The 17,349-nt window shown below is 43.9% G+C and overlaps 1 protein-coding gene across 1 annotated transcript in view; it reads right to left on the bottom strand.

The window, feature by feature from the left end:
• The window catches only part of LOC136152873 (exocyst complex component 1-like), a 92,796-nt gene that overhangs the window by 28,272 nt on the left and 47,175 nt on the right, over window positions 1–17,349 (bottom strand). The window contains 6 exon segments of the mRNA XM_065914343.1: window positions 2,330–2,479; window positions 7,197–7,309; window positions 7,892–8,024; window positions 8,234–8,461; window positions 10,521–10,558; window positions 13,718–15,434. Of these exon segments, the coding sequence (XP_065770415.1) occupies window positions 2,330–2,479; window positions 7,197–7,309; window positions 7,892–8,024; window positions 8,234–8,443 (606 nt within the window). The 5' untranslated portion in view covers window positions 8,444–8,461; window positions 10,521–10,558; window positions 13,718–15,434.

The raw sequence follows: 17,349 nt of genomic DNA, 5'->3' as shown, positions 1-17,349 counted from the left end.
CAAAGATTCCAGTCATGCAAATATTCTTCTGTAAACTATCTCCAAATCAGAATTCTGCTGACTCAAAACTAATCAGAATACAACACAACAGTAGAGTCCTGAGCCCAAGGGTTCCTGCTACAATGGCCGTTTACTAAATGAGAGCATGTCATTCTGCTACTCAAAGCCCATCAACACCCCTCCCTCATCTCTCTGCAAGTAAAAACCAAATTCCAACACCGGTGCCCAGTCCCTTCCAGATCTGCCCTGCCCCGCCCCCCGCCCCCCACCGCACCTCTCACGCCCGCCCTCCCATCCTGAACCTGACTCGCCGTGCTCCCACCACCACGGCCTGGTTGCTCCTCCAGTGCTCCAGGTTGCTCTTGCCTTGGGGCACTTGTGCTGTGCTGGGAAAGCGTTCCTCGGAAATTCCCACTGCGCACCCCTGCTTATCTTTAAAATTTGTGCTCAAATGTTGCCTTCTCGGACCACCCTTTTTGAAACCGCAACCTTTCTGATGTCCTAGCATTCCCTGCTTTATTTTCTCTAGAGCTCTCAGCAGTACCTTCCAGCAGACTATGAAGTTGACTTTTATGTTGGTCCTTCTCCACTGGAATATGTACTCTGAACAGGCAAGTGTTCGCCTGTCTCCTTCAGCGCCGTTCTCTTTCGTGCATACAACAGTGTCAGCACACAGCAGATGCTCAGCGCGTTTGCTAAGGGAACGTGTGAATGGCTCTTTCTTGTCCAGCTGTGGCCATCCGTGTGTGTGTGTGCTCAGCCACTCAGTCGTGTCCCACTCTGCGACCCCACGGACTGTGGCCACCAGGCTCCTCTCTCCACGGGATTCTCCAGGCAATGGTACTGCAGTCGGTTGCCATTTCCTTCTCCAGGGGATCTTTCCAACCCAGGGATCAAGCCTGCATTTTCTACATTGACAGGTGGATTTTTTTTTTATCATTGCGCCACCTGGGAAGCCCAAGTGGTATTTATCACTGTTTTAATCTCTGCGTCTCACAAGTCTGGCACCATCCTGTCCCTTGTTTTGGGATTCTCTCTTGTGACTTATAATCTCTATTCCTACTATCATCCTCTTCGTCCAAGATTTCATTTCAGTTCACTATTGTATTAGGTTCTTAGTTTCCCCTATCAAGTCTCTTCCTGTGTCTGAAGAATGCTGCTAGGACTCACGACTCAGATTTTTCAACCTAACTTCTCACTCTTCTAGAATATGGAATTTCAGCTTCAGTCAGGCTGGTCTTCTTAAAGTCCCGGGAAAAGAGTCAAGTCCAATGTTTTCTATGAAGTTTTCTCCTGTGGCTACAGGTCATGAATTTCCTTTCTCTAACATGCTATACATTTAAACTCATATCCAGTTCAGCACTTAACTCTGGCCGGCTGCTAAGGATAGTTGCTCTTCCCGGGCAGACCTGACGCTCTCTGGAAGTAGAAGCATGTGTGGGAGCCACTTCTTATTCTTACATATGGATTAGTGAGTACAAAAGAGGCACACAGTGAAAATCTGGTGAGTGACAAAGAAATGTACCATAATATGATAATCCAATTTTTCCAGCTAGTGTGTCCCACAATCAGGAACAGAAATACCCATGTTCCTCTGTGCCTGGAACAGTGGAATGTCTGCTTAATAAAAAGGCACACTGCATGTGCTTAAAAGAACAGATTACAGGTTCTTATAAAGCAAATGCCTCATTGAAAATATAACTTCGTACTCTCTAGTTTTTATATTGCACATAAAGCAACTCAGGAAATAATTATTTAACTAACTAAACTAAATGATGCTTCAAGCTACAGTATGGCCTAATACTATATTGAAGTTCAAAATTTAGCTATTCTCCATCTAAGTACATAAAATAAATGTTCTCCAGAATTTTAGACTCTGTGGGAGAAGGCGAGGGTGGGATGTTCAGAGAGAACAGCATTGAAACAAGTATACTATCAAGGGTGAAAGAGATCACCAGCCCAGGCTGGATGCATGAGACGGGTGCTCAGGGCTGGTGCACTGGGAAGACCCAGAGGGATGGGATGGAGAGGGAGGCGGGAGGGGGGATCAGGATGGGGAACACATGTAAATCCATGGCTGATTCATGTCAGTGTACGGCAAAAACCACTACAATATTGTAAAGTAATTAGCCTCCAACGAATAAAAATAAATGAAAAAGAAAAAAAATGTTCTCCATAGCTAATGAGCACTAAGAAATTCAACTACTTGCTGCTTTTTTAAGAACATACAACAGTGCTTCAAATGTCACTTGCGTAACTGAACACACGACCTCTCGATTCTAAAAGATAATGCTCTATACTCAGTGAGTAGCTGACGTCAAATCCATACCTTTGTTAGTCCCTCATATTTTCGATAATCCGTACTCTCTAGCCACTCCATCAGCTTGGCATATCGGAGTAAGTCTCTATGAAATGCATGATGATTAGGTAAAGTCAGTTCAATAGAGCGCTGAGCAAGAGTTGAACTCTGATCATGACCCTAGAGTGAATAAATAAGGACATAACTATCACTGACAGTATAAAGAAACATTGTTGTAACTAAATATCCTTAATAATGATCAAGCATGGCCAAGCAAAAACAACAGAACATAGAAATATAAGAACCGAGTACTTACTTGTCTTTTTTTAATCATCCTGTGTATACAAACTGAACACCACCACCATAAAATAGTCATAAACACACAAGAATGACTCTCTGATAAGTCGACTCATTTTATCTTTTAGAGTAGTTGAGAATGAATAGTTTAATCAACTTTACCTCTCCCATAACATTTTACAATTGACTAAGCAAATAAATATCATGATATAAACTGTTACTAAGAAACACACACCGAACAGGGGAAGTCATTCAAAACAAATTGTCTCCATCTATGATATCTCCATTAGAGTCTACGATATTTAAACAGCAGGTGAAAATGCACAGGACACAGAATGTCAGAACTAGGAAGGACTGCAGATGACTGCTTCCTGGGCTTTCCAGGGCAGCGCTCAGTGCTCAGTTGCTGGATCATATCCTATTCTTGGCCAACCCAATAGATTGTCTGTAGCCTGCCGGGCTCCTCTGTCCATGGGAGTTCCCAGCAAGAGTACTGGTGTAGGTTGCCATTTCCTCCTCCAGGGGATCTTCCCCACCCAGGGACTGAACCTATGTCTTCTGCACTGCAGGCGGATTCTTTACCACTGAGCCACCTGGGAAGCCCTTTCCAGGATAACCCCTAATAATAATGTAATTTTAATTTTTCCATTAATTTTCTACAGAAGCAACTATATAATTTTGTTTTTAATCCTTGACATGACTTATATAAATGAGCACGTTTTCAATCAGCCTGAGGCAGACGATGCATCCTGACTTTTGTTCTAGAGTATATGGATCCAGTAGATCAGCTGACCCAACGGAACAAACTGAAATTCAAAGGGCTAAGTGATCCACACAGGCCACACAGGTGGAAGGCTAGAATCTGAACCTCAGCCATGTGAGTCTCACTTCTGTTTTCTTTTAAAAACATGCCAAACAAAACCATTCTAACCAGACTCAAAAACTGCTGAAGGTCATTACAAACATTACATTTCAGAAATGTTTACCACATCAGAAGGATGACTGAGATTCCACTGACTCACAGATATTAGATACTGTACACACAGAGAGATTAGTTTTAAGTCTCCTAATGTCTCCAAATTGTGCCTTAATTAAGTTACACTAACTAAAAGGAAGGAGTATTTGACAAACTTGTTATTGCTGATAAATGTTTTCCAAATATTTTACCCTTATTAATAATAACATTAGATATATTTCCATTATCCTTCCTCATTAATTTTTTCAATAATTCAAGACTCAAAATCATGGTTTATGTTCTTCTATAGCTGTTTACTCAGGTCACTGCATGTTAAGTTGTACTATTTAATTTAATGTCAGGAAAACTCTTCAATTAAAAACCTTCATCTCTCCTGCAAAATGGAAGAACCAACATTTATAGAGAATTTTACGGTTTACAAAGCTCTTCTACATATATTACTATTCAAAACTTTCTACTGTAAGTAGCATTTCCAGATCATCATCATGTGAAAATTCACTGATATAAAAACATTATTACCTTCAGACTATTAGGATATATTAAATATTGTTAGTGTTAACAGAAAGATTTTAAGAGAAACTGGTTTCAAAATATATAGGAAGGAGAAAAAATACTTAAATTGCTTAATTCAATCAATAATATAGATAACTATCATATCTAGAATTCAATCGTGCTAAGAATTTTACTCTTTATATACTTTAAAAATTAAGACATTGTTTAAAGTTTCTTATTAGAGATAAATAAATTAGTAATGATGACTGAAAACCTTTTGAAAAGGACTGGCCATTCTAGATGCCTTTAAGAACACCATGATTCATGAGAAGAGGTCAAAATATCAACATTAACAGGAGTTTTGGAAGAAGCTGATTCCAACCCTCATGAATGACTTTGAGGGGTATGACTTCAGTACAGGAAGTAACTATAGATGTGGTAGAAAGCAGAACTAGAATTAGAAGTGGAGTCTAAAGATGTGACTGAACTGTTATAATCTCATTTAACAGATATTTAATGGATGAGAAGTTGCTTCTTACGGATGAACAAAGAAACTGGTCTCTTGAAAGAGAATCTACTCCTGATGAAGATGCTGTGAAGGCTACTGAAATGACAACAAAGGATTTAGACTATAATTAATACATAAACTAAGTTGATAAAACAAGTGGCAGGATTTGAGAAGACTGACTCCAATTTTGGAAGAAGTTCTACTGTGGGTAAAATGCTATCAAACAGCATTGCATGCCACAGAGAAATTGTCTGAGAAAGGAAAAGTTGATCATTACAGCAAACTTCACTCTTGTCTTATTTTTAAAAATTGCCATAGCTACCCCAATCTTCAGCAATCACTGCCTTGGTCCTCCAGCACCTTCAACATTGAGGAAAGACCCTCCACCAGCAAAAAGATGATGACTCAGATGGTAGGCTCAGAGGGTGCTTAGCAATTTTTAGCAATGAAGTATTTTTAAAATAAATGTGTACATTCTTCTGTTAGACATAATGCTATTGCACACAATAGGCTAAAATACTGTGTAAACATAGCTTTTTTATGCACTGGGAAACCAAAAAATTTGTGTGACTTGCTTTACTGACACATTCACTTCATTGTGGTGTCCCTAAGGTAGCCCCTATACACTGCTGTAGAGTTTTAAGTACATTACCTTTACCACATCCTCACAAGCATCTTGAGGGTAGCAGCCATTTCTTACTCTTACATATGGAGGACAGTGAGTCCTGTCATACAATGTAACACACAAATCAGACACACAATCAAAATTTGATGGTGAACAAAGACATGTAACCCAGTGCGGTAATCGAATCTTCCCCGTGTGTCCCACAACCAGGAACAGAAATCCCCTTGTTTCCCAACTCTTTGCTAGGTGACACGAAGTATTCAATTTAACACACAGAAAATCTCTTTTCTGCACTTGGGACACTGTCTTTCATCTTCTTCAGCACATTCCAGGTTGTTGCAACATTCTGGTTTTTAACATGCATTACTCACATGTAACAATGCATATTAGATTTTCAGAACTGGGATGCATTCATTTTAAACAAAGCCATTAGTTTATAAGGCAAGGAAGCAAAAATCACAAATAATAGCATGTTATAACAAACAATTAAGGGTGGAGAAAGGATTATCATTTACTGACTGGTATTTTCCATACCATTTACAAATGTGGACCATAGCCTGTCAACAGGATAATTTAAAAAAACTAGGGAATTGTGTAAAAATAGATATTATTGAAATAATAGTGTAAGAAAAATGTGCATTAGTATTTCCTATGTGATTCCTAGGTTTACTTTTTTCCTGAAGCTTTTCAAGTCAAGTGGAATGTTAAGAGAGTCTTCCCCTGTTTCCCCCTTGCGCGGTTAGTTAGCTGGTCTTCCTTTACTCCCATGGTACCACCATAACATACACCCTCCCTCAGTCTGTTTGTCGCCCTTCTCTAGATCGTGAGCAACTAGAGCAAAGAATCAGCCTCTCATCTATTCCAATGAAATGTCTGGAATGCATCTTTAATCACTTGGCAAATGACTTCCAAATAAAGGAGTGAGTGAGTGAATGAAAGAATGACAGAAAGAAAAGCAAGCAGAATGAGATTAAATGCCTTTGGATCTAAATAAACTTTCTGTTATGGGACATTAAAAAAACTGCCACAAATATGGTTAACAGGTAGCTCAAATCAGTAAATTATAACTATAAAGATTCTGCTGCTATTAAGCTTAGTAAACCTTACAGGGGAAAAAAAAGAATCGGAGAAGCTGGAGCCAAAGTTGATGTACTCACAGGCACGGAAAGAAAGTAGGACCTGTTATAGAGTTGAAGGAGGGCCTGAGTAAACTAATCAGAAATAAAATAGAGTAAATACAATTGTTTCAGAATACTACAAAGTGAAAACAAAATAAGAACCTGGAATATCAGTCAGCATTTCTTGATGAACAAAATTTCACTCAACTTTTTTTTGGCCCCAAATCCCTATTAAAGAGATCATAAATACACAAAATCTAATTTATGACACCTAATTTATTCAAGAAATATTAAGTCTAATTTATTATTTATTAAAAAAAGCACCTTCTAGTCAAATCCTTCTAAGGTATACTTAACAGCAACATTTATATCATTGCCACAACCTTAATTATAACACCCTTTCCACATAGAAATAGAGATAAAGGTTTTCTATAAGATTAAATCAACTAGAATTTACAATTGAGTTAGTCATTTTTCTCATATTTATAAGTATATGGAGCCAATGAAATACTGAAAACATGGAATCAAGTCCCTGTTCTCACTTGAAAATACTGAAAAATAAAACAGGCCAAACATTAAAAACGTAACAAGTTTGGACTTATTTTTAGAAACAAGATTGTCTAAATGGGGTATATGTAACATGCAAGCACAATTATTTAAAACTTAGGGAATTTTGGCTAAAAGGAACTGTCTTCATAGGAGACCACTGAGGCCCCCAAAACATCTATGAGCAAATACATACATATCTAAAAATATTAAAATCAAATAAATATAGAAAGGAACATATTGTGCTCCCAATTAAATACATTAAAATTTTTTTTCTGTGACCATTTCATTTCAAGCTACAGGAACATGCCAGTACTATAATAAGATAAAATTACCTGTCGAACAAAAACATTGTTGAGGTGACTGGCCAGTCTCCGGGCAAAATTCTCTCGCAAATCACTGAAACGCTGCTGCTGCTGCTGCTGAACTGCCAGAAGCACGTCATGGCCTGAAATCGTGACAGCTTATTCAACGGGTTAAAGAGCTCCCGGATGTCTAAGGAGTGCATTTATAACAGAAGCCGTATTTCAGTTCTGAAGAACTCAACCTTTTGCTGGTTTATGCGTGTGTTTATAAAAGAAAGGTAAGGGGGAAAAACAGTGTAACTCAGCGATCCTCACGCTGCGGTCTTGCCTCAGCCTCACCTGGGAACGGTCAGAAACATGGATTCTAAGGCCTCAGAGCAGACCTACTGCTTCTGCGCTGGCCCCTAGCCGTGATCCCGATGCAAGCTCAAGTTTAGGAACCGCTGGTCTAGCAAAGCCTTACGACATCTACTTTGTGCTAGGTCCTGTGAACAGCGCTGAAGAAAAATGCTGGTGTTAACGCAGAGTCACTGATGGTCAATCAGAAGGTACTGAAATGAACAAGTTCTTCGTGCCAATATAAATTATGTTTGAGAGTAAGTGAAACTTGTTTCAATAGCTAATAATCTAACCCTAAACCACCTGCCTCATGGACTTCTTGTCAAAAGCTTTACACTAAGTCAGAAGCTTAGTCCCAGGTTCTTGGGCAGATTTTATGGTCATACCTGGTCGAAGAGCTACATTCACGCACTGCAGCAGGGCATCTGCAGCATTGGTGCAGGCCTCAATGCCCCTGGAAGAAGAAAGATCTCCTTCCTGAAGTGCCTTTATATGACCTTTGGCCAGGTCCATGTGGCTCTGGAAAGTAAATAAACACACCATTTGTCTGTGTACTCTTAGGAAGTTTACAGGTAAGATGCTACGCAATCCTATTACTGGGTGTTTGAAACTTCAGTATTTTTAAATCTTGCTCTCCTAAGGAAACTAGAAAATACTTGCAAATGGGCTTTAGAGATCAATAGTTTGTTTTTTTTTAATTGTTGTTAGTAGTTTATAACCATGCTTACCACAAGAAACTCTATCTCAGACAGGAGTTTTACGTTATTAGTGTTACTGAGATGAATGAGGTGGTTGCTTTCGGAGATCTGATCCATCTGTTCTTTTACACTTTGGAGCATTTCCTCATAACTGCTCAGTTTCAATTCAATCTGATCCACCTCCTTGAGAGCCTCATCCAGTAACTTCATAAGGATGTTGACTTGCTTTTCAGAGGCCATGATAGACTGGATGTTGGCCTACACAGTTAAAAAGAGAAGTAATACTTCATATTCTTCAAATGAAATATCCATAAATCTTTGACAGCAGCGTGACTCAGCAGCAGCGGCAACAAAGGCTGACACACACATCTACACGTCTACTTTAATTGGCTGCTTTGTGTTTACACTCCACTTTTTCACACAGTATTTCAGGGAAGCACACGTCCCCTTATGTGGAGGATAGGGACCAGATCTCAATACCGCATATTTAGGGCATGCGCCATGATGTATCATCAGCAATGTGGACTCTCATTAGTGCCGTTAGGTTATACCATCTCTGACGCTGCTTCCAGCTCTATCAACTATAGACATTTTCTATAATCTGCAACATTTATGTAAAATCCTAAACAAAAGCATAATAATCACCTATGCTAATACCTTAGTTAAGAGGGTAGCAGTAGCATGCCAGTCTTTAACAGATACATGGAACTAATTTATAACTGTAGCATGATTTGTACTAATAGGATGTGGAAGAGTCTATTGCCATAAGATAGCTCCTTCTACAATATTCTTTCTTTTCTCTTTCATTTGCAACTACTTTTTTTTTTCCCCAGACAAAGTAGCAACAAACCACCGACCCCTTATTAATATTTTCTAAAGACTCTATTGATTCTCAATTCCCTGAAATATGGAAGCTTTCAAACCCAAAATTAAACTGCAAAGTAATATGATGACTTGAAACACAGATGCAACATTAACTAGAAAATACAAACCACAAAGCCACATTAAGAAGGCAGATAACATGATATGAGGAAAAAATTTGGATAAAGAAATAAAATAGTATCATTGTATGGGTGATGCTAAAATTTCACATGTTATTTTATATACTATTCATAATAACTCCCATGGAGATGCAGCCCAACTGTAAAGCAGCAGAGCTCTGACCCACTGAATCTTAAGCAGCAGAGCTGTGACTTGAACTGATCCAGGACAATTTTCACTTCAACATCTTGAAGTCTCTTCTAGGCTTTACTTCCAGAGAGTTCTACAAATTTGTAAGCTTGGGCTATTGGTGTAATCTCTGGACCTCAGTTCAACCTTACAACTTCTGTACCTTTCATGTATAAAATGCCAACACTCTTTTAAGTCTTAAAAACATTCCTTATTCTCAGAGTTTTTCTTAAATTCATACTTTGCCTAACAAAACGACACCCCCCTCACAAAACACTCTCATTTTAGATTTTTCTCGTAAGACAGGTGCTACTTGTAGCTTTTTACTTCCTAAAGATGTACATGTAGGTACAAGCTCAGATATGTGCATACAAATAAACAGCATCTATTCCACAGCAGTTCAGAGGAGTCGTCAAACATCCTTTTGCCCTGGCTCTCCTGTTTTCACTACACTATTTTGCTCTCTTTGGGTAAAGGATTCGCTTCTTTCAGCTCACTCTCTCTCCTTCTAACTTGTACCTATTTTTTTCCCCCCAAACCACAAAAATTATATTCTCTAGCCTTGAACTATTCTGAAGTGTTCCAGAGGCTGGGGGAATCAACCCCCAGGGTGGTTTCAGGTTGGCTACTTTCTACTTCCATCACTTCATATCAAGAACCTCCCCAAATCCAGAACCTCAGCCAACTGCCTTCACTGGCCTAATAGGAATGGTTCTGTCTCTGGACCAAGAACAGTGAAAGACAGAGGGAGGCAGCTGGTGATGCGCTTCTAGGGAAAGACAGCAACGATCCCACCGTCTAGGCTCAAAGGCAGCGGCAGCAGAATATGAACATCACCAGTCTCCTCAGCTTACCACACATCACTAGCCACACGTTACAAGAAAGGCTGACCCCATCTAACACCTGCAGCTCTCTGGACAACCTTTCTGCAAAGGCCTCGGCGCTAGAAATTGCATATTCACAGCCTTCCATCATTATCTCAATATCCCCCTCTTCTCTTGCATTTAACTCTTGGCATTCATCCACTGCCTCTTCCTCACCTCCTGTCACACTCTGATTTTCTCCACTTGGAACAGATTCTTAAAAGAGGGTAAAAATTAAAAATAAAGTAGTAAAAAACTAGGAAGGACAACAGCATTGTACTTACAGGTAAGGTCAGTTATAAGCACAGGTCACATTTAGAGGCTGAAAAATAGGAAAAAAATGATTCAAAATATATGAAAAAAAAACATATTTTTATGAAGAACCGCGTATGTTAACATGTCTATTATAACAAAAGCATGCAGTCTAATTTATTGACTTGTGTTAAAACAGGCCTTAGTCACACTTTCCCAAAACATAATTAAACTATAAAACAAATATAAAACCGGAAACGAAACACGTGTACAAGCCTAACCTTTTTTTTTTCTCTACCTGAGATAACTGTTGCTCTAATACAATAATGCTTATAATTCAGGACACATGAGGAACAATTTGCTTTCCTTTTTTTTCCAGGTAACACCTTCTTCTGTTATTTTTGTTCTTTCTATCTTTGTTATGTTTTGTGTTTTCCTCCAAATAACTTTCAATTGAAATTTTAAAAATGCATCTACAATTCATAATTTATTTTGGGCAATGAAAATATTAACTGAACTTTCCATTTCTCTCTGTAAAAATTTTTCACATGTGTTTATAAAATTTCTAAGGATCAGCTAATAGAAACTTTCTCAATATCTGTATAGTAAGAACAACATCATGGCTGTGTAAAACTACAAAAATTTCAGCTGTCTTCCTGCTTCAAAACAAAAGACCAGGAGGTCAGAACTGAGATGCTTTCTAGATAAATGTTTCAGTTCACTTTCTGGAAAGAACAGACTCAGCATATGGGATTTTACATAAATCTTGAGATCGAGAGATAAAATGAAAAAAATAATTTTACCCTTAAATAAACCTCGAAACAAAGTTACTGATTTTCAACAATTCACAGGACACGCTTTAAGACATAAATTCCAAGTGTTTTAGATATTCATTATTTTGTATGAAAATGAGAATCTACATTCAGCATGACTTGACATATGTTAACTTGTCCTTGAACAAAACACACCTAATTCAAAGTAACAAATGATTTACTCTTAAGAATGCTAATTAGCCAGCTTTAGATAACATGCCAGAAAAAAAAGAGGGGCTAAAACTTTCGGCACAGGCAATTACAGACTGCAGTACACAAACGCAAGTCCCCTAGAGCGGCGTCTCCCAGCTCTCAGCCCTTTCCAAGTCACTCTGGAAATGTTAAAAGTGTTTTGTGTGCAGCTTTTTAGCCACTAGGGGGCAGGGGATGCCCAGTTCATTCTGCACAGCTCCTTACACAAGTAAACATTTAAAATAAACAAATATTTTAAATGATCATAATTGTTTCAGAAGGCATCTTCTCACATAAGCAAGGTCATGAATCACTGTCAAGTAAAACTGAAGTAGCACCAAATCAATAACAAGAAACATTTTTATGGACTTTGAAACTTTAGAAAGCATTTGTATGTTCATTATCTAATGTAATCCTCAAATAAATTCCATGAAATAGTTATTATTTTCCCATTAGAAATTACCACATACTATGTCCTTAGTGACTGCCCAAGAAAAGCTGAAATCTTGAGTGTTACACCTATTAATGCCAAGGTCCCCGCCCCACCCCATGGGAATGCTGGATGCTAAAACTGACAGGGATTTTCAGCTCAAGATGGCAGACTAGGACACATTTACTTTCTGTTCCTTCTGAAACCATACTTAAATAAAAGTGTAGAAATACCAAAATTAATAAGCCAGTAAAAGCCAAGAGGTTGTGGAAGTCATCAACTACAGAAAGATTTCAACATATTTCGAGAAGGCAAAAAATGAAACAGAGTGATGAATAAAATAACTAAGGAAAGACTGTCCTAAGGAGGGTCTGCACAAAGCCAGTTAGCTTTCGGTGAGTTCTGGTTATAGCAAAGGGCAAGGAAAGAAGAGGAGCTGAAAAACAAGGAAATTAAAGTTATTTTAGGGAAAAAAGTTACTTGTATGAGCTCCAGAGACCACTCAGCCTGCTGCCATATCAATCCATGGATTACAATGGATTGTTGGTAAGCAAGACAAGAAAATAAGGAAGAAACAAAAATGAAGAGATTGTTCCTTACTGAACTCTTCTCAAATGAGATCAAGGAATTATGGTTAAATGCCACAACTGTAAATCATTTCTGCTCCTAGAGAGGTCAGATAGGGCTTATGATATTTCTCGCTTTTTTCAGACATAATTTAGGTCTGAGAAAAACCTTTTGTGTCCTCCAATCTCAAATCTTCTTGGGGATGGAAGTCCAAATTTACTCTGACATACTATAAAAAGAATCTCAAGAGCAGAGGGCAAACTAATTTATAATATATGAATTATGTCCAGTGTTATTTTAAATAGATTTTAAACTAAAATATATAAATAAAGTTTCACTGATCAATACAATTCTGGGTTCTGAAACCTCTACATGTCACATGCCTGCTGTGTAACACACAATGTCAGCCCAGGAGAAAGAAAACACTCCAATGAAGTAAGCCAAAGAAACAAGATTCAAACTCGATAAAGCCATGTTAGACTAGGAGTTTTCAGTCCTATCCTATTCTTTTGAAGCTTCTACCTTGTGAATAATAACATGTCTCCCTTGTCCTAGACACCCAAGAGTGTGACTTCTCTCCTGGGCATAAGAATCTTTAGAATTATATATGGTAGTAAAGAGTGGACCCAGCTGACATGCTCACAGTGACCAAACTGTACTGACTGACTGAAGCTGACACAGAGCTCCACTATGAACCTGCAATAAGTGATGTGTTTGCTTTCTCAACATGAATGAGCTGCCTTACTGAACACACTCCAGGAAGGCCACAGAAACAGGCTTCTAATCCATACAGAATAATGCACTGGTAAATTTCTTTCGGGAAAGCCCATGATTTATCTAGACTATCATCTTTACATATCTGGATCCTTCAAACTATACCAAAGGGAAAACCTCCGCTGGTGCTATGCTGACAACTGGTGGTCCTTAACCTGCCTCTTCTGAGATCAGAACCCAACGCAGCAGGTGATCAATTCATGAATTGAGCAAAAGAAAACCTACAGGGTAGGATATAGACTCATTATAGGTATGACACTTAGGGCTAAGTGCCATAAGGAGGACAAGAAAAGAACAGTAACACGTGAAGCATGTATGGCGGGGAGGCACCACAGCCCAGAGCAGGTTTGGGTCACATCCTGGCTAAGCCATTACCATCTGCACACCCTGAAGAACAGTCTAAGATTTAACTGTTGTACCAAATTTCTAAAAAGAAGTGAAGAAAGAGGCTTACCCGCCAGAAAAGGACGTGGTGGGGTGCAGCACCTGGCCAGGTGAGGGCTCTGCATTCCGGCTGGTGATGATGGCAGAGGAGCCGCGGCGGAGAAGCTGCTCCTGGCTCCTGGCCTCGCAGAGAAGCTGGAGAGGTCCCCACAGGTGCTGGACCACCCCCGGGAGGGTGGGTGGCTCCTGCAGTCAGCTTTGCACAGGTCTCTGAGACCCAGGCAGGGAAGGGCCGGCAGATACACACGCAGGCACCAAGGGGGCTGCATGATGAGGAGCTAGATGGGATGAGCTCTGGAGAAGGAGGCCCCCACGGTCCTGAAGAGTCTCTGCACGGTGGCCCATCTGGTGCCAAACACCTGCCACCCACAGTGGGAGGTCTCAGCGGCTAGAGAGCCCGGGAGGGGTCATGCACTGGGCCCCGCCCTTTGCCCCGGAATTTGCAGTTTCTCTGTGACACGTATACCATGGACGAGTCACAATTGCCAGGCTGAGTCCTCCTCTCTCCAGGGCGTGTTTCACCGCGAGAGGAGTAAGAAGCTAGGGAGACGCTCTCGCAGTTTCACATTCTATTCTCGGGTTATTTGGCGCACAATACGGGCAATTTACTGTGTAAACTTCTTTCTGTGCTCCGCCGCCGGCGCCCGCTGGGCCGGCGCTCGCTGGTTTTGCGCCCTCGGGGTGCCACCACATCTGGCCGGGGTCACCCCGCCGCCCCAGCTCCTGCTTTACAACCTGGTCGCAGGCTGCTCAACCAGGATCCAGTGCCCTCATCGTCCGGGCTTTACAGCATGCCGAAAAGGTGGTACCCAATCCAGCAGGCTGGGTACTCCCGTGTGGGCGGGCTACCCCTGGCGAACTTGAGGGAGCGGCCGAAGCAGCAGCCCGTCCTGTCCACTCGCAATTCCATGATGTTCGGACCTTCGAGAACCGTCAGAATTCCTCCACCGGGGCGCAAAATTACTCTCCTGCGTTCACTCCCTGAGCTACCTGTTCAGGTAGCCAAGGCTGGGAAGCCGGTACCAACCAGTCACCGCCCACTTCCTCGCGCAAAGGAGAGTAAGGCCATGGTCCAGGAAGATCAAAGGGAAGGCGTGACAGAGGAGGAAGGTCACACAGAGGCCGAAGGAGAGGACAACGGAAAGATGAGTCCGGACCGCAGCGGGGCTATGACAATGACACCTAGGCCCCAGGAGACCGGCGGGCTCCTCCCGCCCCTCCACTGCCCTCCCGAGCCTCCAAACCTCCTTCCGGGGCACCCAGGAGGCAACTTCAGTGAGAAAGCCCAGGTGTCTCGGACGAAGCCTTCCTCCCAAAGCCCCGCCATCTGCTCAGACGGCACTGCTGGAGACGGCCGGCCTCCCTCGCAGCCTGGCCCCCTGGCCACGGTGCTCTCTGCCCCAAGTCCGCGCTGCAGCCTGCTGCCCGAGAGGCCAGGAGAAGTGGTGCTGGGTGAAGACCACCAACCCGGCTGCCCAGAGTCACCGATGTCCGGGAAGGCGCTGCAGCGTGAGCCACCTTCAGACACCCCGCGGAGAAGCTCTTCTCCCCTGGGAGCCGCCGGCAGTGGGCGCCCCTGCAAGAGGACGATGCCCCCGCCGCTTTTTCTGCCACTGCCGCCACTGCTGGGGCCACTGCCGCCCCCGCTGCCGCTGCCCTGGGGTCGCAGTGACCTTCCCCCGCCTCCGAAGCTTCCAGCCATGACTCGCGCCAAAACCCGGGGCACCCTGAAACAAAACAGGGACCGTCAGAGGAACAGAATCCTGAGGGATGCAAGGAAGGCCATGCGACGCCGCAGCGCCGCCCCGCCTGCCCCAGGGACCACAGGCTCCCTGCCTCCGGTCAGTCACACGTTGCAGGTCCCTCCTACCACCACCAACTTGGCCGACCTGTCCTCCAGATTCCCCAATCTGGCTGGCCTTCCACCTTGCCTGACACCTTATGTGGATCGGGTGGCAAGACACACAGCCCCCGTGGACTCTCATTCTGCTAGTCCTGCAGATGCTCTGCCTCCAGTTTCCAATCCCACTGTGGGAACTGCCCTCAAGGAGGATGCGGGCACTGCGTGTGCAGTCAGAGCAACACCACCTTCTATTTCTGACCTCTCCACACCCCTGAGCACCCCAACCCTCCCCTTCCAGCCACCCTCCGACAAAAATGAATCCCCAACACCCATGTGTGTAGATTCTCCCCCTCCCTCATACTTACTCACCCCTCTTCCAGACCGCCCCATCGCTCCCCCTGCTACAACTTCTACTGGAGTCCCTTTTACCACCACAGTCACAGCATCTCCAAGTGTAACCTTCCTGTCTCCTTCAGATCAGGACGTCACTGACATGGACACTACTCCCCCGGCTCATGCTGTAACCTTTCAGTCTCCCCCAGGTATTGGGGTGGAGCAGACACGCACTGCAGGGAGACCAGACACCACCAGCGCCATTTGTGCCGACGGTCTCCTGCCCTGCTTCAATCTTTAACTATGCCTTTCACTCCCAAACCAACCCTCACCCTACATTTGCAGCCACTGATGGGCAGCAGAGAGCCTCTGTTTTTCCCAAGCCCCCATCTGGGGCTCCGGCTGCTGTCTTCCCCGGGCCCCCACCTGGGGGTCAGGCTGTCGTCTTCCGCGGGCCCCCACCCGGAGGTCAGGCTGCCGCCATTCCCGAGCCCTCATCTGGGGCTCCGGCTGCCGCCTTCCCTGGGCCCCCACATGGTTATCAGGCTGCCGCCTTTCCCAGGCCCTCATCTGGGGCTCCGGCTGCCGTCTTCCCCGGGCCATCACCTGGATATCAGGCTGCCGCCTTTCCCTGGCCCTCATCTGGGGCTCCGACTGCCATCTTCCCCGGGCCCACACCCGGAGGTCAGGCTGCCGCCTTTCCCGGGACCCCACCTGGGAGTCAGGCTGTCGTCTTCCCCGGGCCCCCACCTGGGGGTCAGGCTGCCGCCTTTCCCGGGCCCCCATCTGGGGCTCCGGCTGCCGCCTTCCCCGGGCCCCCACCTGGGGGTCAGGCTGCTGCCTTTCCCAGGCCCTCATCTGGGGCTCCGGCTGGCGCCTTCCCCGGGCCCCCACCTGGGGGTCAGGCTGTCGTCTTCCCCGGGCCCCCACTCGGAGTCAGGCTGCCGCCTTTCCCGGGCCCCCACCTGGGGCTCCGGCTGCCGCCTTCCCCGGGCCCCCACCTGGGTATCAGGCTGCTGCCTTTCCCAGGCCCTCATCTGGGGTTCCGGCTGCCGCCTTCCCCGGGCCCCCACCTGGGGGTCAGGCTGCTGCCTTTCCCGGGCCCTCATCTGGGACTCTGGTTAATGTCTCCCTTGGAACCCCATCTACGGCCTTGGGTCCTGTCTTCCCCGGCCCCACTGTGTAGGACTCCAGCCAGTGTCTTCCCCATCCCTCCATCTAGGGTTCTGCCCACTCTCTCCCCTAGCCCCCCATCTACAGCTTTTGGTCCTGTCTTCCCTGGCCCCCTCTCTAGGGCTTTGGCTCTTTCCCTCAGTCCCCAAATTATGGCTTTAGGTCCTGCCTCCCCCAGCCCCCCATCTATTGCTTCAGCTCCTGTTTTCCCCAAACCCCCATCTATGGCTTCGGCTCCTGCCTCCCCCAGCCCCCCACCTATGGCTTCGGCAGTTATCTATGCTTCAGCAGTC

This window comes from Muntiacus reevesi, chromosome 22 (assembly GCF_963930625.1).
Source record: "Muntiacus reevesi chromosome 22, mMunRee1.1, whole genome shotgun sequence".
Classification (NCBI taxonomy): Eukaryota; Metazoa; Chordata; class Mammalia; order Artiodactyla; family Cervidae; genus Muntiacus; species Muntiacus reevesi.
Note: the sequence above shows the minus strand (reverse complement) of the source record. Positions and strands in the feature narration are given on the sequence as shown.